Source organism: Felis catus, chromosome F1 (genome assembly GCF_018350175.1).
Source record: "Felis catus isolate Fca126 chromosome F1, F.catus_Fca126_mat1.0, whole genome shotgun sequence".
NCBI lineage: Eukaryota > Metazoa > Chordata > Mammalia > Carnivora > Felidae > Felis > Felis catus.
The window spans coordinates 67,714,936-67,736,090 of record NC_058384.1 but is presented as its reverse complement, the minus strand read 5'-3'; the positions used below and the strand labels follow the sequence as shown (position 1 = coordinate 67,736,090).

At 43.3% G+C, this 21,155-nt stretch overlaps 1 protein-coding gene across 9 annotated transcripts in view; it reads right to left on the bottom strand.

The window, feature by feature from the left end:
* Positions 1-21,155, bottom strand: part of ASH1L (ASH1 like histone lysine methyltransferase) — a 196,213-nt gene that overhangs the window by 98,025 nt on the left and 77,033 nt on the right. For all 9 annotated transcript variants that reach the window (XM_045048735.1, XM_045048741.1, XM_045048736.1 and 6 more), the window contains exons 4-5: positions 14,143-14,244; positions 5,895-6,645 (exon numbers count right to left, since the gene is read on the bottom strand). In XM_045048735.1, the coding sequence (XP_044904670.1) occupies positions 5,895-6,645; positions 14,143-14,244 (853 nt within the window). The remainder of the gene's footprint in view (positions 1-5,894; positions 6,646-14,142; positions 14,245-21,155) is intronic.

The window sequence follows — 21,155 nt, the reverse complement described above, 5'->3', positions numbered from 1 at the left end:
CTGCTTGTGCTCTTTCTCAAAAATAAATATTAAAAAAATTAAATTATTAAAAAAATGCAGTAATTTGTTTAGTTTGTGTGTGTGTTTGCTTTATAAAAGTAGGACCAGCTAGTATGTCATTTTTAGGAACTTGTTTTTTTTTTTTTTTTTTTTACTTAATGTTTATAAGATTCATCCACTATTATTACATTATCAGCTGTAATTCATGAATCTCTATTACCATATCATTTTCCATTGCGTGGAAAACTGTGTTTATTCCTTTTCATGGTAATGTTGGATATTTCTATTTTCTATATATTATAATGAATCTTGCCACTACCTTTCCGAAAAGTGTTCTGGTGACTGTTGGGCAAGACTTTCTCTAAAGGGTAACTGCTAGATTACATAGGGTTTATTTGTAACACAATTTTGTTGCTGTTTATGTATTCTGGACACCAAAACTGTATACATCACACGTGTTACAAATTTCCCAGTTTGTAGAAAGTCTTCATATATTTGTCATGATGTTTGATGAATGGAAGTTTAGCTTTAATATAATTGAGTATGTCAGTCTTTTTACCTGTATGGGTACTGCTTTTGAGATCTGGCTTATGAACTCCTTTCTGACAATAAAGTTGTGAAGTTTTTTTCATTTCATTATGGATTTAATCAACTGGGAGTTAACTTTTGTATCTGGGATGAGACAGGATCCAATTTCATTCCCGTTACTATGTAATATCAACTTTTAGGGCACAATTCATTAAATACTGTTCTCTGTCCCCGTCGATAAGCAGTGTTACGGTTTCATGTAGCAAGGTTGCCTTCTCTTACCGAACCAGTTCCGTACTAGCTTAACGCACCATGGCTTCAAGAAGTCTGGGGACAAATCTTTTACGTTATTCAGGAATTCCATCCCTTGGAATATACCCTGGGGAAATTCGTGCCCATATCCACCAGCATTTTTGGGAAACAGTCTCAAAGTCGAAACGACCCAACAGTGAAGCAGAGAACTGAATTCTGTACCGACGACGGAAAGGTCTACAGCAACATGCCACAGCACAGATACAGATGTACACGTTGAGGAACGAAAGGGAAGACACAAAAGTGTATGTCCTGTGCAATTCCATCCAAACGAAGTTCAGTGAGGGTAAACTAAACGACATTGTCTAGGCTTGCAAACTTAAACGGTGTAAAAGAAAAAGGTAAGGAGGTGGTTACATCAGAAGTCAGGAAATTGATTTTGGCTAGTGGTGAAGCAGTTTGTGACTGGGGAGGCACATGGGATACTAGCTAGCAGAGTTCTATACATTCACCCCTTCCATGTCTACATCAGTGTTGGCTTTATGAAAAAAAGATGAACTTATTTCTAATGTTTATGTACTTTCTGTAGGTGTATTCCCCTCCCTACTTCCCCCATCATCTCTAAAGAGTTTTTTTTTTTTTTTTAAGTTTGTTTATGTATGTACGTCTGTCTGTCTCCACCCAGTGTGGGGTTTGAGCTCATGACCATGAGATCAAGAGTCACATGATCCTCCGGTTGAGCCAGCCAGGTGCCTCTGAAGAATTTTAAGGAGAATGGAATGATCCTTTTCTTTCAAGTATGGTAGAAGTTTCTGGTCCTGCTGCTTTCTTTGCAGCAAGATTTTAAATTAAAGATTGGATTTATGGAAAAGAAATACTCACGTTATCTCTTCTTGAGTAGGTTTTCCCTAGGAATATGTACATTTCAACTGAGTTTTCCAATTTGGGGGGCATAACATGCTTATAGTAGTCATTTTTTAATCTCTCATATACAGCTTATCTCCTTTTTAACTTATAATTTTCTTCACTGATCAACTTTACTAGAAGTTTGTATATTTTATTAGTCTTCAAGGAACTAACTTTGGTCTTCAGTGAGTCTCTCTATTGTACCTTAGCTTTATTTTGTTAATTTAATATATGTTTCATTTCCTTCACTTCCCATTTACCTTTTGGGGCTTATTCTCTGGTTTTTCTCCTCTCTTAATTGGACTCACGGTTCATAAATTTTCAGCATTTTAGAAAGTAATATAAGTATTAAAGGCTATGAATCCCACTCTAGCCACCTCTTTAGATACATCCCACAAGTTGATAAATGTAGCAGAGTGTTGATTCGGTTTTAACTATTTGAATTATGATTTTATTTTGTCGTTAAATTTTATTTATTTTAATTTACATCCAAGTTAGTTAGCACATAGTGCAATGATTTCAGGAGTAGAATCCAGTGCTCAACCCAACAAGTGTCTTCCTTAATGCCCCTTGGCCATTTAGCCCATCCCCCCCCCACCCCTCCAGCAACCCTCAGTTTGTTCTCTGTCTTTAAGAGTCTCTTAGGTTTTGTCCCCCTCCCTGTTTTTATGTTATTTTTGCTTCCCTTCCCTTCCCTTATGTTCATCTGTTTCGTATCTTAAAGTCCTCATATGAGTGAAGTCATGGGATATTTGTCTTTCTCTAATTTCACTTAGCATAATACCCTCTAGTTCCATCCACGTAGGTGCAAACGGCAAGATTTCATTCTGATTGACGAATAATACTCCACTGTGTGTATGTGTATATATATTCTTTATCCACTCACCTGTCGATGGACATTTGGACTCTTTCCATACTTCGGCTAGTGTGGATAGTACTGCTATAAACATGGGGGTGCATGTGCCCCTCAGAAACAGCACACCCTGGGGGCACCTGGGCGGCTCAGTCGGTTAAGTGTCCGACTTCGGCTCAGGTCATGATCTCAGGGTTCATGAATTTGAGCCCCTTGTCGAGCTCTGTGCTGACAGCTCAGAGCCTGGAGCCTGCTTTGGATTCTGTGTCTCCCTCTCTCTCTGCCCCTCCCCCACTTGTGCTCTCTCTCTCAAAAATTAATAAAATGTAAAAAAAAAAACTTAAAAAACTCCCCAAAACCCCAAAAAACAGCACCTATATACCTTGGATAAATACCTAGTAGTGCAATTGCTGGGTCATAGGGTAGTTCTATTTTTAATTTTTTGAGGAACCTCCATACTGTTTTCCAGAGTGGCTGTACCAGTTTGCATTCCCACCAGTAGAGCAAAGGAGAGATGATTTTATTTTTTACACAGCTTTTAAAATTTGTCCTTTTTCCTTTTAGAACCAGGGTTTGAACCCAGATTCTTCTGATCTAGAACCCAGCTCATAACCATTATACTATTCTTTTCTTAAACTTAAAAAAAATGTCTACTTAGTTTTGAGAGATAGAGCGAGTGAGCAGGGGAAGGGCAGAGAGAAGGAAGACACAGAATCTGAAGGAGGATCCAGGCTCCGAGCTGTCAGCACAGAGCCTGACGTGGGGCCCCAACCCACGAACCCTGAGATCATGACTGAGCCGAAGTTGGATGCTTAACCGACTGAGTCACCCAGATGCCCCATAACCATTATTCTTTTGCCATCTGGGTTGTTACTAATCAAATAGTGTCCGTACTCTTTAACATGGCATACAAGGCCCTCTGCATGATCTGGCCCCCACAACCTTTTCTTTAGACTCATTCTCTAAGCTCTAGACCACACTACTAGAATTTGCTCTGTGTTTTGGCCACAAAAGCATTCTTTCACTTCCTTGAACCTGCTCTGCCTTTTCATACTGAGCCCATAATGTGTGCTCTAGCCTCACGCCTTACATAACAGATGAAGTCAATTCTTCAGATTTTAATTAGTAATTACTTCCACAGGGAAGCTAGGTCAATTACCTCAACAATTCGTTCTCATAGCACTAACTCTCCCTACTCATACTTAGGCTGCACAATCCAGGAGGACCGGGAGTGTATCTCTATCTGCTTACCACTCTTACCTACCCTCAGCACATGGGGTAAGTAATTTTGCAATAAACACTTACTGAATGAGGAAATGAATAAATTCCTGCTACATACCAAGTACTATAGTAGGTTCTAATCAGAAAAAGGTGAAAAATTGCTGCTGCCCCTGGGACCTCACTACGTCATGTCCTTTCTTGCACAATCTCCTAAGAGGAGTCCCTCCCAGCATGGGGCTCACACTCACGACCCCCAGGTCAAGAGAGGCATACTCCCCTGACTGGGCCAGCCAGGCAACGCTACACGGTGCGCTCTTAACGCCCATGCCCACAAAGAGAACAGGATTTGAGAAGAAATGAGGTCATGTGAAGAGAGACACAACTTCTCCACCAGTAAGCTTTCAGTTTCACTGATGTATCTACAAGCTTGTATTATTCATGAAAAAAAAAATATATCCTGTATATTCTCTAGGAAAAGAAGTCTTTTATAGATGATGCATTAGAGAGATAAAAGAAACCTCTATATGGGATTCACCAAGGTAGATGATAGAGAAAAAGACTGATAACTGTCCTACTGCTGTTTGGCAAGAAAATATAAAGAAAACCAAATGATGTCCTACAACAAACATTAAGGGTTATCATTCTTTTTTTTTTTTTTAATTTAAGTAATCTCTACACCCAACATGGGGCTCAAACTTACAATCCCAAGATCAAAAGTCACAGGCTCTTCTGACTGAGCCAGCCAGGCGCCCCAGGGTTATCATTGTGACTGCATGTAATGAGCACTTAAAAAACAGGTATGGAACACAACACATACTAATGTCTTCTAATATGCAAAAACGTGCAAATTAAAATAAGCAGCAAGTAACATTTAGGAAGTATATTTCATCTGTATCAGATTGAGGAAGGTTTTCTTTCCCTGCCCCCGGATAAAGATTTTTTAAAAAGATAATTTCCAGGGTAGATAAGGGTGGGGGGTAAAGAGTACGTGACTATTACCGCATGATGCTAGTCAAAGTATAAACAGACGTGGCTTTTAAGACAGCAGTCTGACAATACATGTTAAGAGGCTTAAAACGTATCTAGCAGTTTCAATTTGTATTTCTCCGTGAACAGAGGGATGCCATTAACTGTGACTGACATGCTACATTTAGTAAAGGAAAAGCCATTTGCAAATGGTGAAGATTGTCATTAGCTCATTTAAAAATACCAAATATACCTTCAGGGAATGAATCTGGTGGGATACATAACAAAAGTATTAAATGATCTTAGTTTGGATGACTTTTGGCTCTGTGTTCTATTATCTTTTAGAAAAATGTAAAAATGTAACCAGGACACTATGAAGGAAATAAATCTAACATGCAGAAAAATGTATGCGATGACAGGAAGACAAGGTTAGAGCACACAGGAGATGGTGTGATAGTAAAAATAATTCCAGGCACACAGCTATATACTGGATAAAATAGGTAACCTCTCTGGGCCTGGACCTCCTCACCTGTAGAGTGAGGGGATTAGACTGAATTGTTACATTCCCTGTGCTTAATTATTTATAATTTGGGGCAGTTATAATAAGAACTCCCCTCTTTTTTTAAACCTAACCCTAACTTACTTTTTTAAAGTAAGTGGGGGAGGGGCAGAGAGAGAAGGAAAGAGAGAGAATCCCAAGCAGGTTCTGCACGCAGGCTCAGACTCAGGAACCTTGAGATCGTGACCCAAGTCAAAAATCAAGAGTCGGACGTTGGGGCGCCTGGGTGGCTCAGTCGGTTGAGTGTCTGACTTCGGCTCAGGTCATGATCTCACTGTTTGTGGGTTCGAGCCCCGCGTCGGGCTCTGTGCTGACAGCTCAGAGCCTGGAGCCTGTTTCCGATTCTCTGTCTCCCTCTCTCTCTCTGCCCCTCCCCCGCTCATGTTCTGTGTGTCTCAGAAATAAAATAAACATAAAAAAAAAAAGAAAGAGAGAGTCGGACGCTTAATGAACTGAACGACCCAGGCGGCCCTGAAGAGGAACTTTTCAATAAAACAGAGAAGTGCAGGTTTTCTATAACGAAGAGTCACTCAGCTGCGTATGGATAGGTCACATCTGTGACACGTCTGTGTGTCCTCCACCCAGACCAAGTGTGAAACCAGGAATTACCTTTCAGTGCGCTCTCGTTCTTCCTCTGGGAACGGCTTCTGCTTTTTCTTGGTCTGTTCTTCCAAAAGCCAACTTTTCCTCTTCAACCCCTTCTTCTGTTCTGGACTCAGGTTCACGCTCTGGACAACAGCCTCGATGACATCCGTAACGGTGTCAGGACGGAAGGGCGCCGCTGCTCTCTCCTCGCCTTCGCTCAGCTCGGGGCCGACCAACTGGGCGGCTTGGAAGGCTTGCATCGACACCACGGCCTGGAGGGGGCATTTCCGAGGTCGGCCTGGTCTGCGTTTCACGAAGTTGTTCCCTGTCCTGGCCTGTCTTTGCAGTTTTTTGGCTTTTAGTATTTTGTTGACATGGTCCAGGTTTTTCTTGGTGGCCAGGATTTTGTCGTAATTGCACATTTTCCGAGCTTGGCGCTGCATGGCTTCCACTACGCTCCTCTTGATGTGCGGGGGCGAACGGCTGCTCGGCAACTTCTCGGAGAGGAGTGAGATGCTACCACTGCAGGAGTCGCCGGGGACCGCAGGCACGAGAAGGCTGTCTGGTCTCCCCGGGGCTCGCTCCTTGCCGTGGCCGTGGCTGTGGCTGTGGCCCGGACTGGAGGAAGGCGGCACAGAGGCAGATGTGATCGCGGCCTCGACGCTCTTCCCCAGGGGCGCCTGGTCCTCATGTTGTACCATCCGCTGCAGCAGACCGTCCACGGAGTCGTCCCCAGAAGCGGTCGCTCTCGGACTTCGAGAGGAAACGCCATTCACTAAACGAGGTGACAAATCACACGCAGAAGAAAAACGAACACAGCCAGTCATTTAAACGACTCTTTACAAGGAAGAAAAGGAGCACTGCTCCATCTGTCCTCACAACATCACACATCCTAAGACCGTGTGCGGTTCTCTCTCCCAGGCAAGTTGGTGGTTTACTTTCCTGAATCAGGCCTATATGACAGTCATCTCAGGAACTTCAAAACTGGCCTATGCCTCCCTATTACCAGTTAAAAAGCAACAACAATAACGCTCACTCTCTGAGATGAGGACCAGAAATGAATCGTTTATTTCTTCAGAAATGAAGGTCCGTTTGAGTTAGGAGACTCGACAGTTAAACGCCGGACAAAGACCTTCCACTTAACCCTTGTTACCTTAGTGGCCCAGGGACTTGGTGATCTTTGTCTCCTCAGATACCACTCAGCGAATTTTCGTGACTATACTTCGTGTGGGAAAGGCTCCCGCTCCTCTGGCCAGCCATGTTAGTTTCACAGTCTTTGTAAACATCGAATTGTAATAGGCCTACTGCCCAAGATGCCTCGTTGTTTCCTACTAATGATCACAGGTAATGCTTCTCCAAAGTTGATGGATGCATATCCTGTCTATCTGAGTTTAAAATGCGGTAGGATTCTAGGGGCCACTGTACAAGCCCCAGGCATTCCAGATTCCAATCAGATTACACTGGACTTTTTCTCCAATTACCAATAACTTCCTTCAAATACTATCCAGTAGTACTGTTTAAATTCAAACTCTCAGTGACATTTTATATCCCTAATTTTTAAAATCCGGCCTCCACTGTTTCTCTGATAACCCACTTTCTCTCCCCATTCCTCAGCTCCATCAGCATTAGCCGTAGAGGCCCCTCAGCCCCAGTACTGCAGTGTTACCTTCTACATTTATTGCCCACGGGGGACACGTTCATTCTCTCTGATCGTGGAGATCAGAACACACGTGCTAATCTTCACTTTTATCTGAAGGTCACCAGAATGAGGACTGTCCCCCTCTCACTCTCTGGCCCGAGCGCTTCTCTCCTTGATGCAGGCCTCCCCGCTCCCTTTGACAGTTCATTCAATAGCACGTACATTCTGGTGTCTCCCCAGTCTCTCTTTTCTGAGTAACACCTGTTTTTCTACTTCTCTACTTTTGCATGTTTCATAGATCTCTCGTACTCCTGTTCATTACCTCCTCCCTCAACCTTGTTCCTCCAAAGCGCCAAGCTCAGTGACTGGTAACATAAAGCCAGCTCTTCAACATTATCTACACAGAGCACCAATCACGTGCCAGGGATTTTGTCAGCCAAGCTCAGGCCACATCATCTGTCATTTCTCCTCTACTCTCCCCACAACTCAAAACGTTTGATTTTACGTTAGTCTGGCCTCTCGAACCTATCCACTTGCCTTCACACCACCACGGCCCTTCCATACCCAGCTAATCTTGCCTCCCTGCCCTAAAGCAACAGCCCAGCTGCTTGTAGAGCTATTACAACCTGTACATACACAACTCTTTTACTAATTCTCCCTTCAAGGGGTAGGATCTAGGGGCACCTGGGGGGGCTCAGTCGGTTAGGCGTCTGACTTTGGCTCAGGTCACGATCTCACAGTTTGTGAGTTTGAGCCCCCACGTCAGGCTCTGTGCTGACAGCTCAGAGCCTGGAACCTGGTTTGGAATCTGTGTCTCCCTCTCTCTCTGCCTCTCCCCCACTCATGCTCTGTCTCTCTCTCTCTCAAAAATAAATAAACATTAAAAAAAATTTTTTTAAAAAGGGGTAGGATCTAATGCCTCTCCTCTTGAATATGAGTTGCCCTTAGTGAGCTGCTTCTAGCAAAGAGAAGTCAATAGAGGTAAGAATATGGTGATTTCTAAGGTTGGGCTAGAAAAGGCAGGACACATTCCACCTGAGTTTCTCTGAAACCTCTGCTCTGGGAACCCAGCTTCCACATTATAAGTAAGTCCAGGCAATCCACTGTCATGTTTCCCAATAGACCCCGCTAAGGTCATAGCCAATAGCTTTCATAACAGTGACTGCACTCATGAGTATTATCATATACTCTTTTAGTGTATTTAAGTAAATTATCCCTTTGGATTTGCTTCAAAATAGTTCATGGATGGGCCATAAGATATCCTGTACAAAATTGTTTTCCTACGGTTGTTTATGTATCTCAATGACTACACAGATAGTCTCTACACATATTTCATTTCTTTGAATATCCCTGGGAGGTTAGGAGGACATAGTTCTGGTTGAGCTAGTTGCCTTTATTTTTAATTAATTTATTTTTTAAAGATTGTATTTTTAAGCAACGTCTACACCCAATGTGGGGCTCGAACTCACAACCCGGAGATCCAGAGTGGTGTGCTACACGGACTGAGCTGGCCAGAGGCCCTCCTGCTTGCCCTTCGACTGCAAAACAGAGGGTATCATCCCAGTGCTGCTGGTGATGAGGAGAATGCCAGGTCAATCAGGACTGAGGACGGTCAAAGACACTCAGGTTTATGCCAAATAGGAATGAAATTTGCACTTGGCTGTGGAAGAACTCAGGGCCCTACTACTCTACAACAAATTTTCATTGATTTTTTTTCTGGGTTCCACAGGCAGTGTGAGACAGGAGGTGACACAGAGCATGTGTGTGGAGAGGAGCTCCTTTTCGGGCTCTTCCCAAAGCCAAACTGAAACAAGGAACCACCAGGTTCTTCTGTGGCAGCTTTGTTTCTATTTGCTCTCATCCTGGTAAATGTCACCTTCAGGGAGCGCCAGATTTACGGAAATCTGATGGGGACTTCTGTGCTGCTAGAGCCTTAGGCTTTGTCCTTTGTCTCTTGCACCTGGATGTTTCCCAGTAATCAGGCTCTCGCCACACCAGGCAGATGTCAAGCAGCTCTAATACTCCTAATTCCTGTTAATCAAGTTTTCTGAAAGTTTCTGGTTTCCTGTCTACTTACTTCAAATTTCAGCAATGTTTTAAGAAATACTTTCCATATTTTATCTAGTATTTTTAGTTTTAAGTACCGAGAAGCCTATCTGTTGGCTCTGTACATCTCCTGTGCCTCCCTGCTGGAAGCAAAGCTCAAATCCGTACCAGGGTCACCTGAACTCAGCACCTTCTCAAGCAGCCAAACTGTTCTAAGTCCACCTGCAAAGTGGTTTTATAAAAATCTTTTTCCCAATTACTTAACACTTTCTGTCCACATCTTTCTTGACCTCTTTGTGACATCTGACATTAAGAGGTTTCCGTTCCATGTACTCTGTGATTTTTCTATATAAAAAATCTATTTAAAACTTGTATGTTATCACTGATCTCTTTTCTTCCGCTTCCCTCGAAAGCGAATGTTTCTTAAACCTGCATTCCTGCCATCCTCCCAACTGGTATTTTCTTGCTGGGTAATCTCACTCGCTGCCAGATTAAAGTTTGTATTACCTACTGTTAGGCCTGCGTCTCTACCAGAGATGCCTCTCAAACAACAAGCCGCCACTTCCGAATGGCTAATTAACATCTCCACCCCAACAGTCCACTGTTCAATTCTAACATATCCCAACCTGAAGCAATTATCAATGCATTTCTCCACACATTTCTTGTCACATTCCACTCTCTACATTGTAATGCTGTAGAGTTTTCCCAAAGTGTGTACGCGGTAGACTGAGCCATTATTCATGAGTATTTGCTGCCCTGCCTTCAATGACATTATACACCCGACACTTCCTCGACGTAAGACTTAACCATGCGATCTGCTTTAGCGCTGAAATGTGAGGAGTAACAGTTAGTTCTGGGCAGAAACTTTAAGAGCTGGTCAGTGCGTTGTATGAACCTACACCCTTTTCCACACGACCAGCAACGCTCCAGATAGAGGCTGGGTTACACAAGGTCCTAGAAGGAAGACAACGCACAACAGACCCATTATGGTCACACAGCGTGAACAGAAAGTAACAACACTTTGTTGTTTCAAGCCACCGAAATGTGGGACTTCTTTTAGCACCGCAAAATCTATCCTATTTTGAACTGCACAATATATCAAATAATTTTTATCTTCCTGTTCAAAATCCTCTAGTGGCTCTCAACTGCCTCTACAGTAAAGTCTCAATTCCTTCAAATGAAAAAACAAACAAAAAAACCCCCTGTGCCATGTGGGTTATTACTTTTATAGCTTCATGTTCAACCACAATCACACATACTATCCCTCACACGCTAGTAATCTCAAATGACGTGCTGCTCTCCAAAAACAGCATTCCATTTTATGGTTTTGCGCTTTTCTTCGGACATGTTATTGTCAGTGTGTTAAACACATTCTTACTGTTTACCCACTCATGTACTCAAATTACAGTAGTATTATGTGTCACATCTTCAGGGATGTTGTCTTCTTTTTTTTTAAGTTTATTTATTTTGACAGAGAGAGGGAGACCACACATGCGCACCTGAGTAGGGGAGGGACAGAGAGACAGAATCCCAAGCAGGCTTATTAGAACCATCAGTGTGGAGCCCAACTCGGGGCTGGAACCCATGAACCGTGAGATCATGACCTGAGCCAAAATCAAGAGCCGGCTGCTCAACCCACTGAGCTGCCCAGGCGCCCCAGGGATGTCTCCTTTAGTCACCACCACGCTTGTGGTAAGTGCTCGAGTTGCCTACACCGACCGGTCTGTTACAGAATTTAACCCACCTTTTAATGGTGAATATGGCTGACTCCTTGAGGGCAGGAACCTTATTCATGTTTGCATCTCCAGTGCTCAGTATTCATGGTAACTCAGAAAGGATTTATTTGAATGAATAAATGGTGGTTGGCTTTATGGTGACAGTAACCTTATGGATCTAGGTAGTATTTCTTTTGTTTACTCCAGTAAAATATTTGGGTGATTTTTCTTCGTGGATATCTCCATGAGATCTCATTCTTTCTTTTGAGGGGTTGGCAAACTTTTTCTATAGATAGCTAGATAGTAAATATTTTAGGCTTTTGAAGACACATACGGTGTCTCACATAGTTTTTCCCTTGCTCCTGTATTTTTTTAAGCTACCCTTTAAAATGTAAAAACAGGGGCACTTAGTCAGGTAAGCATCTGACTTCAGCTCAGGTTATGATCTTACGGTCTGTGAATTCGAGCCCCACGTCGGGCTCTGTGCTGACAGCTCGGAGCCTGGAGCCTGCTTCGGATTCTGTTTCCCTCTCTCTCTTGCCCCTCCCCACTCATGCTCTGTTTCTCTCTCAAAAATGAATAAAAGTGAAAAAAAAAAAAAAGTAAAAATAAATAAATAATAAAAATAAATAAATAAAAACGTAAGAACAGTTTCTAGCTGGGACTACACCTAAAGAAGCCTTGGGTCGCATCTGGTCTGCAGGCTGCAGCTCGCTAACCTCTGGTCTAGGTCAACATTGTCAAAAGTAGTTCACTGGATGTTTAAGAGTCTCCCTGAAGCAGTATGGAAACAGCACTCTGAGAGACAAAACCCTAGTGATGCTCGAGTTGGTTCCACTGCACCTCTGAGAGCACAATGGTGCTAATAAAAAGCTTCCAATATGTTGAAGCTCATCATAAGATAAATTCAGTAAGTAGAACACGGATACAATTTGACAGGGTGGCCTTGAACTAATGAAGGAACTAGATTTTCTGACCATAAGTCACAAGTGATTTACTAATCAAAAAACATGGATGAGGGGGCGCCTGGGTGGCTCAGTCAGTTAAGTGTTCAACTTTGGCTCAGGTCACGATCTCACAGTTCCTGAGTTCGAGCCCTGCGTCGGGCTCTGTGCTGACAGCTTGGAGCCTGGAGCTTGCTTCGAACGATTCTGTCTCTCCCTCTCTCTCTGCCCCTCCCCCGCTCATGCTCTGTCTCTGCCTCTCTCTCTCAAAAATAAATAAAACACTGGGGTGCCTGGGTGGTTCAGTCGGTTGAGCATCCGACTTCGGCTCAGGTCATGATGTCACACTCTGTGAGTTCGAGCCCCACGTCGGGCTCTGTGCTGACAGCTAAGAGCCTGGAGCCTGCTTTGGATTCTGTGTCTCCCTCTCTCTTTCTGACCCTCCCCCGTTCATGCTCAGTCTCTGTCTCAAAAATAAATAAACATTAAAAAAATAAAAAATAAATAAATAAAAACATTAAAAACAAAAACGTGGTTAGGGCTGTCTAGGTCGCTCAATTGGTTCACGGTTCGTAGGTTTGAGCCTCACATTGGACTTTGTACTGACAGTCTGGGGCCTGCTTGGGATTCTCTCCCTCTCTCTCTGCCCCTCCCCTGCTCACACGCACACTCGCTCTTGCTCTCTCTCTCTCTCTCTCAAAAATAAACATTTAAAAACAAAAAACCCCTAAAAACATGGATAGAAAGCCAAGAATTGATAAGTCACTTCCTTGCCTAAAACTTTCAGTGGTCCCTCAGTGTCATTAATAAGGTTCCCTACCTGCCTTTCCAGCCTCACATTCAGTCCTTGACCATAACTACACTGGCTCTTTTATGTAGTTTCTTAAGGTTTACTTATTTTTTAGAGAGAGAAAGAGCACAATTCGGGGAGGGACAGAGAGAGAGAGAGGCAGACACAGAACTGGAAGCAGGCTCCAGGCTCCAGGCTCTGAGCTGTCAGCACAGAGCCCGACGCGGGGCTTGAATTCAAGAACAGCGAGATCATGACTGGAGCCGAAGTCAGAGGCTCAACTGACTGAGCCACCCAGATGCCCCCTTTTTATTACCTCCCCCCACCTGGAATGACCCTACCACTCCCCCATCTCTCCTGATGACACTGACACATTAAAAAGCACTTCCTCCTCTCCAATCCTCACTAAAGGCAGAGGACAGATACATATATGTTACTCTCTAGTTTGTCTGGTTTTTTTGTAAACACACATACTATCAGAAAAAACAAAAACAAAACAAAAACTGGGAGCATAACCTGAACCTATGTAAAAAGTTACACAAATATGACACTGTAGTAAGAGGTTATGTGTATACAAACATTAAACATTTTAAAAGTTGAGGTTAGAAATAATTATTAATAGGGATTCTTCTTTCAACCTCCTAAATTGTTCTGCTTGTCTGAGACATCTGTGAATGCTACTTTGGAAACTACTGCGTTATTACAATAATTTTGTACATACGTATATCTAAGTCTTCATAAAGTAGTTCCAATCCACACTGCCTTAGCGCACCCACAGTCCTTCACCTCAACACAACTTGTAAAATCTTTATTTTCCTGTCCGCCTAGTCTTGAACCTAGTCATTTTGAACGATTTCCTCTGGATCACATCCAAATCGCTGCAGGTCTGGGAGTGAGCCCACCTGGACTCAGGGAGACTGGGGGGGGGGGGGGGGGGCGGGGTCCGCACTGTGTCAGTCTGCACTGTGGCCCCCTCGCGCGTCCTAGAGTCACTTCTGTCTCGTCCACAATCATGTCTTGTAAGTAAATGTAAGCTGTGATTTCCGTGAGAAGCTTATCGCGTCGTGCGGGACGTCTGCTCACAAGTAGCAGACGGGAGAGTCGGGTCAGAGTCCGTCCGTGCAACAGGGGGACTTGCCTGTGGACGAAGTGCTCTCCGAGGACGACCGCTTCCGGGCAGGGCTGCTGCTCGTGCTCTCGGACAGTCGCTGGGAAGACTTCTCTGAGGTTGGCTGGGAACCTGGAGAGACAGGAAAGGCCAGGAATCACAGGGAAACTCACGTCTAAGCACAATTTCAAACGATTGTGTGTCAGAACTAGACTATTTGAGTTGCTGTCATCACCACTCCCAGCAGCCATACAACTTGCGAGCGGACGGGGAGTGGACGAAAAGCAGGGAGAAGCCGCACCGCGTGCTGCCAGCACACCCGTGCTGCCTCACGGGCCTCTCCCACGTCAATTTCTCCTGTCATGTTACACAGGGAAAACGATTTCAGAGGGAGAATGAACGGAATTCATGTCAGTTCTGGCGCATCACCACCAGGAAACACATCATCGAGATATTTATCGATAAAAGTCACCGGCAGGACTACAATCACACCTGTTCCTGATGGTCAGTTCGAATTCATCCCAGAAACCGACGGACAAAATGTACAGTGCAATTAATTAGGAACAACTGATGTGAGAAAAGCAGGTCCAACCTGAGCGTTTCATTTAATAGAATCAGAGTTGGATCTTAAACCTGTGAGGTCACCTTCACACTCTGTGTGTTTCCCCTATAGCATATTCTGCAAGGACTGCTAACTTATCTAGGAAATCGAGCAAACGTACTTTAAAGCTGTACGCTTGAGGTTCCTTCGTTATATACGTAAGAGCTCTTAAGGACAAAGAAACTCGATTTCCTTTCAAAAGTCACATACTTAATGTTAACCAAAACCCCTATCAATGCGGCATAATTTAACACATCTCTTACTCAAGAGAGAAATATGTTGTCCGGGAAAGATTCTTCTTCTGAATAAAATATACTTGGTTCTGATACTGGATTCTTTAGAACCAAAAAAGCCAGCTGTTGAGAATGCATAATAAATGTCTGTATCACGTTGGTCAAAAAAACTAGCAGTACTCTGAAATGTTCACTTTACACTTGAAAGAAGTTACAAATAGAAAGCCTATGCGTAACTGTAGTACAACTGTAGTACAAAAGTATCAGAAATCAAATACCTGAATATGAGATTTTTAAGATCCACCTCTAAACGAAGAGTGAACTCCTTGATGGAGATGTGACTAAGTGAGCAAAGAACAACTTGGGGACAGAACTGAATGGAGCCACGTTTCTAGTGTTTCCCTTTCTCTGACATAGATAATAATAAACCGTGAGCTTTGTTCTAATTATGTATTATCATAAATCACATCATTGTAAATCCTCTCTGAGTCCTGCTCAGGCGAGACAGAAGGCTCTGTGCTGCCATTCAACAGTAACAAGTTAGGTTCTCGGGAAACTGGCATTGTAACAATACATCCTACTTCCCCAACACAGACATGACCAATGTGAGATCTATTCAAGAAGCAAGACTGTTTATCCTTGAATCTTAAAAATAAATACAAAGGGATTTTAAAAACTGACAGTACAATGAATCCACCCTAGATTGTGGTTGAGATAAGATTTCCATTAAAGAGTTAAATACCACAAAAATACCTTTTTCAATAAAGATTTTACTTTTAAGTAATCTCCGCACCCAACATGGGGCTCGAACTCACAACCCTGAGATCAAGAGTTGCATGCTCCACTGACTGAGCCAGCCAGGCGCCACCCCCCGTCCCCCGCAATAAAAATATCTAAGAGGTAAAAGCCCAGGCATCAGTGAAGACATACCTTAGTAAGTATTAATATTGAGGGGTGCCTGGGTGGCTCAGTCGGTTATTTCGGCTTTGGCTCAGATCATGATCTTATGGTTCGTGAGTTCGAGCCCCACGTCGGGCTCTGTGCTGACAGCTCAGAGCCTGGAGCCTGCTTTGGATTCTGTGTGTCCCTCTCTCTCTCTGCCCCTCCCATGCTAATGCTCTATCTCTGTCTCTCTCTCAATAATAAACGTTAAAAAAAATTTTAAAAAATAAGTATTAACACTGAAAAATTCACACACTGGACAGATAACTACTTCCTCCTGAGACACGGAGCCAAGACAGAAGACAACAGTGGCCAAGAAGCTTGAGACATCAGAGGCCTCTCTTTACCGTTATTCTGCTGAATGCTCAATCTTGGACTAACAACTAGGGAAAGGAGTGGTTGGAGAGCACTTTTTATAAAGTCTTCTCTCTCAGTCATAAACTAACATTCATCGAGTCCAGTTTATATGCTTGCTTCTATGCTAGGCACTGTGAAGGCAGGAGGAGAGAGAGAAAAATATTTTGAAAGTCTCTGCCCCTAAGGAGCTTATCGAAGGTCTTGAATGTCATCACGTGCACTTCAGATGGCGTTTGTGCCATCCATGCTGGAGCTCTGTCTTCAGTTTCTAGGCTACGTGGTAATGTTCCCCAAATTTCTTGGTCATCTTCAAGAAAGTCTTGATGAAGGCTCCAACTGTACCTTTGAACATCAGGATATCCTGAGAATCACCCTGCCTGGCCTCACCGCCCTCAGGGTCAAAGAGGGAACCGGCACCTTCCTCAAAGCTCCTCCTTTGGAGGCATCTGGAGCTGCACAGGAGGCAGGAGGAGGTGGAACGGGGGTCAGATCCCTGGAGATCATTACTGGCAGCATTGTACAGCAATTCCTGAGAAACTGAAACAATTGAGAGAGAGGTGGCTTAGCTCACCTAGCTTCTGAGCCACTTTTCATTTCCTGAAAGTACTGGAGGCCGGCAGCCTATTCTTAGGATTTAACAGGAGACTGGAATGAAACTTCATTCAGGATGTTTTTCACTTTTCATTTGTAAAAGTCTGTTTGAATTCCCTTTTCATAAAAAGCAGAGATGGTCTTAATATTTCATATTTCAGGGGGAAAAAATGTATCCCTGAGATACAGTTCCCTAGGGCTTGGCAGTCATGAGGTCAGATCCTTATTTTGCTAAAAGAATGTTGGTCACAGGACAGTAAGAGGATGAGAAAGCTGGAGGAAAAAAAACTACCTAATGATAGAAAGCAACCAAAATTAAGACTGGAAAATGATGATAGAAGCTTGTATGTAAGAGGCAGCAACCTGTTAAAGATGTTGAAATTGGCCTAACAGCAGAAATTGGGTGAGATTTGCAAACGTTATCTCCAACACTGCCAAAAATGTACTATTTCCTAAGTGCCATGCGCAGCTGGGTGGCCGGGGGGAGCAAGCTAACGCCCGGACAGAACAAGAATGTCCATTTCAAGGGAGAACAACATATCCACATTTCGAAACCTAAAGCGGAGTGCTGTGCACAGCTGTGCGTGGCGCAGTGTTAGGTACATCACCAAAGGTGCCCTGAGTTTGAGTCCTGGCTCTGCTATAATTAAGACTTTTAAGATCTTGGCAAGTCAATGCACTTGAACGTTGGTCTGAGAAAGCACTCGAACTCACTCGGCTGATGTGAGTTTCAAAGTGAGGTAACGCAAGCAATTGAAAGGGTTTTTATAAACGTTATGCTCTCATACATAAATTGGCTCCTTAGGTTCATCATAAATTTTTAGACCTTAATTACTTAACAATGTCACTGATGCACAGGCGACTATTCAAAATAAAAAGAAAAATGAAACAAGGGCAAGGACTTATGCCCACTTGGGAAGTGGAACTAATTCAGGGGCTCCAGCATTATTCCTAAGCATAAAGAAGGACCCCCAACTGGGAAGCACTGGTAGGACAGGCACCTCCCAGGCTGGTCGGCACCTGCAAGGTGGTAAAAGCTCCTGGAAAGTGAATCTTCCAATCCGCCGACTCTTCACCACACCTCCTTCAGGGTCACGGCCGCGCTCTGGATTCCCTCAGTGAAACCCGATGTGCCCACGGCGACCAGGCGCCAGTGCAGCTCTGGACGGGGAGGGGAGGGCACCACCGTCTGCTTGCCCCGCTTACTCTCGGCTTCGGCCACGCCACGGTGGGACTCCTCAGGTCAGTGACTGCCTTGTCGCTGTCTCCACCACGCGATGCGTGTTTGCTCCCGTGTCATCAGCGGTCATTTCAGATCTGCCTGGAGGGTTGTGAGAACACTCTGCACTCCTTACAGGACAAGAGGGTTGTATGGATTTCAGTTCGAGACGATGTGATACTTCGTCAAAGAATACACACGGAGAATACCTATGATTTTACGTATCAGAGAGTTCCCATGTCGATATAGCACGAAGCCAAATAATTAAGTACTTCAGAAGTGAACAGAATCGAAGCGGTAATTCCGTAACTGACAAAACGACTGGGTAGAAACACTACTGAATAACTCGTTACTCAGACCTCTGACAGCTTCAGAGATATGTTTAGAGCTTCCACACACATAAATGAAGCAGAAGTTATAAGTAAATCACCAAGAAAGCAACCAAATAAAATTGGACTTCAGCATAAATGTAAGGTGATTACTACAAGTATTCTTTTTCTTCAGCTAGAAAACTAGAGGTCTTCGTGGAAAAAAGAAGGCAGACTATCAGCAAGGAGGGAAACAAAAAAAGGGACTATCATAAATTGGGAAAATAATAAGGGAATTAAGAATTAAAAACAAACTTAGAAATGTGAGGGAAGCCTGAAGTGGTTTTGACCGTAGAGTCTCTGGATTTTTCTTGGCCATTATTCACTGAGCTTTTAAACATAAAGGCAGGTTTTGAGGAAACACCTTTGACAAAGAAGACAAAAAGGGGGAAAGATGGTACTTCTACAGCAAAACTATAGGGTGACATCATGGGTAAGAATGTCAGAAAGTGGAGAAAACAAAAAAGGACATAACTGGATTTAATGGATAAGAACCTGGAAATCTTTTCATTATATATAAAAATGGGTGGAAACCAAGCAGCTGTTCTGAAGTTGATTTGTCACAAGAGATCTTGGTGTCTACACAGGAGGAACTGAAACCTATTTAAGATAAAAAAGAAATAGTACGTTTTCAGATGTCTGGGTATGAGGACGGAGTCAAATGGGCAGAGACGTCAGCGTAAAAAGAGACAATTCACGGGGCGCCTGGGTGGCGCAGTCGGTTAAGCGTCCGACTTCAGCCAGGTCACGATCTCACGGTCCGTGAGTTCGAGCCCCGCGTCAGGCTCTGGGCTGATGGCTCAGAGCCTGGAGCCTGCTTCCGATTCTGTGTCTCCCTCTCTCTCTGCCCCTCCCCCGTTCATGCTCTGTCTCTCTCTGTCCCCAAAATAAATAAAAACGTTGAAAAAAAAATTAAAAAAAAAAAAAAAAAGAGACAATTCCCACTGATCGTGGTGTCTGTTGGGAAAAAGGTATCACCAAGCAAAAACTAGAGTAATAATTCAACCTCACTACTTCATTGAAGCCCTGAGTACCTACCCTAGGCTAAAAAACGAGGGAATTTCCAAACGTAAATTAACCAAAGAACACAGTGAATGAAACCAACAGCTGCTTGGATAAAACATGTATTTCTTTAGTGTAAATCCACTATGAAAACTTTCGAAACTTATTATAGTTACGAATTCTGGTCACACTCTGTTGGGAGATCAGCACTAAAGACCCAAGTAACCAGGGAATGGTTTGGGTGAGCAGATTGTCTGCTGTTTCCAGTGCTAGAAATATCGTTGGGTAAGCCATGGAAAAACAGATTAAGTGTGCTAGATTTGGAAGGATACCATGCTGAAGCCAGTTTATAGATGATACACATTTATTTTAAAATCACATATTTAAAACTAGTTTCTAACATTTAAATCATTCCTTCCCACCAAAACAATGTATTATAAAATTTTAAGAAAGAAACTTATTTTATCATTTACAAGTTAAGACTATCGGGAGTGTTTGTTGAACAGTGACTGCATCAAAGCTGGCTTATCATACAAAGGAATACCATAGTAAAAGAATATGAACCGGGGTGCCTGGGTGACTCAGTCGGTTGGGCGTCCGACTTCAGCTCAGGTCATGATCTTGCAGCTCGTGAGTTCGAGTCCTGACGTCAGGCTCTGTGCTGGCAGCTGGGAGCCGGGAGCCTGGAGCCTGCTTCGGATTCTGTCTGTCTCTCTACCCCTCACACCCACTCACTCTCTGTCTCTCTTTCAAAAATAAATACACATTAACAACAACAAAAAGAATATGAACCAACTATTGGGAGCTTCTGATCAGGTTTTTTTTTTTGTTCCCAGATTAAATTCTGAATCCTTTGCTATGGTTCACAGCTCACAGGAGTCCTGGAAGCTTCTACTGAATGAGTTGAATGCTGAGATAAAAGCTGGTTCCATGGTAAAAACAGCTGTTTCCAATTGTGGGAAATACATTTACTGAAAGCAATACATTTCATCTGACTCACCAATTAAATGCACTACAAGAGAGAATGATTCAGAGCCTATGCTGGTGATTTTTAAGCTAAAAAGTCTGTTTTCCTCCCTCTAATTAGGCTATTTCTCGTAATGCCCAAAGCACATCATCCACTGAAATGGAATCCCACTGGAAACCCCAGAACTGCACTAACCACCATAATCAATTTTCGGATTTCATCTTCACACGTGTTTGCGCTTTACTTTTGGGGGTATCTTTATACATCATGCTAGAGACAATGTCCTATATCAGAAAATTCTGATCAATGCAGACACTCTCCAGTTAAAAAGAAAACAAAGCACAGTATACTTTTCTTCAACCATTACGTTTTTACAGTAAATATACTTTTTCCAAACGAAAATAAAAATCAGCTCTAATTTACTCCTGGGGGGACAAAAAAGTTATTGAAACCTGTAATAATTACGTGTGTGTGCGTGTGTATACATTCTCTACTTTGTGAGCTCTAGGGGGAACCATCCCCCATTTTTGAAGTCAGGTTGCAGACTGACCATGTACAGCCAGCCATGAGTTGAAAACGCTGAAAAACAGGGATAGAGTATGTGATTCTCTTTCTCATCAGGCCCATCTTAGGTCTACCGAATGTAGATACTGATTTAATTGGTTACCAGGACCAGGCGAGGCCAGAAAGGCCAGGCGAGGCTTAGGTGTGGAATCCCTATGATTTCACATGCATCAGGTTGGTCTTAGACTATTGGTCTCTA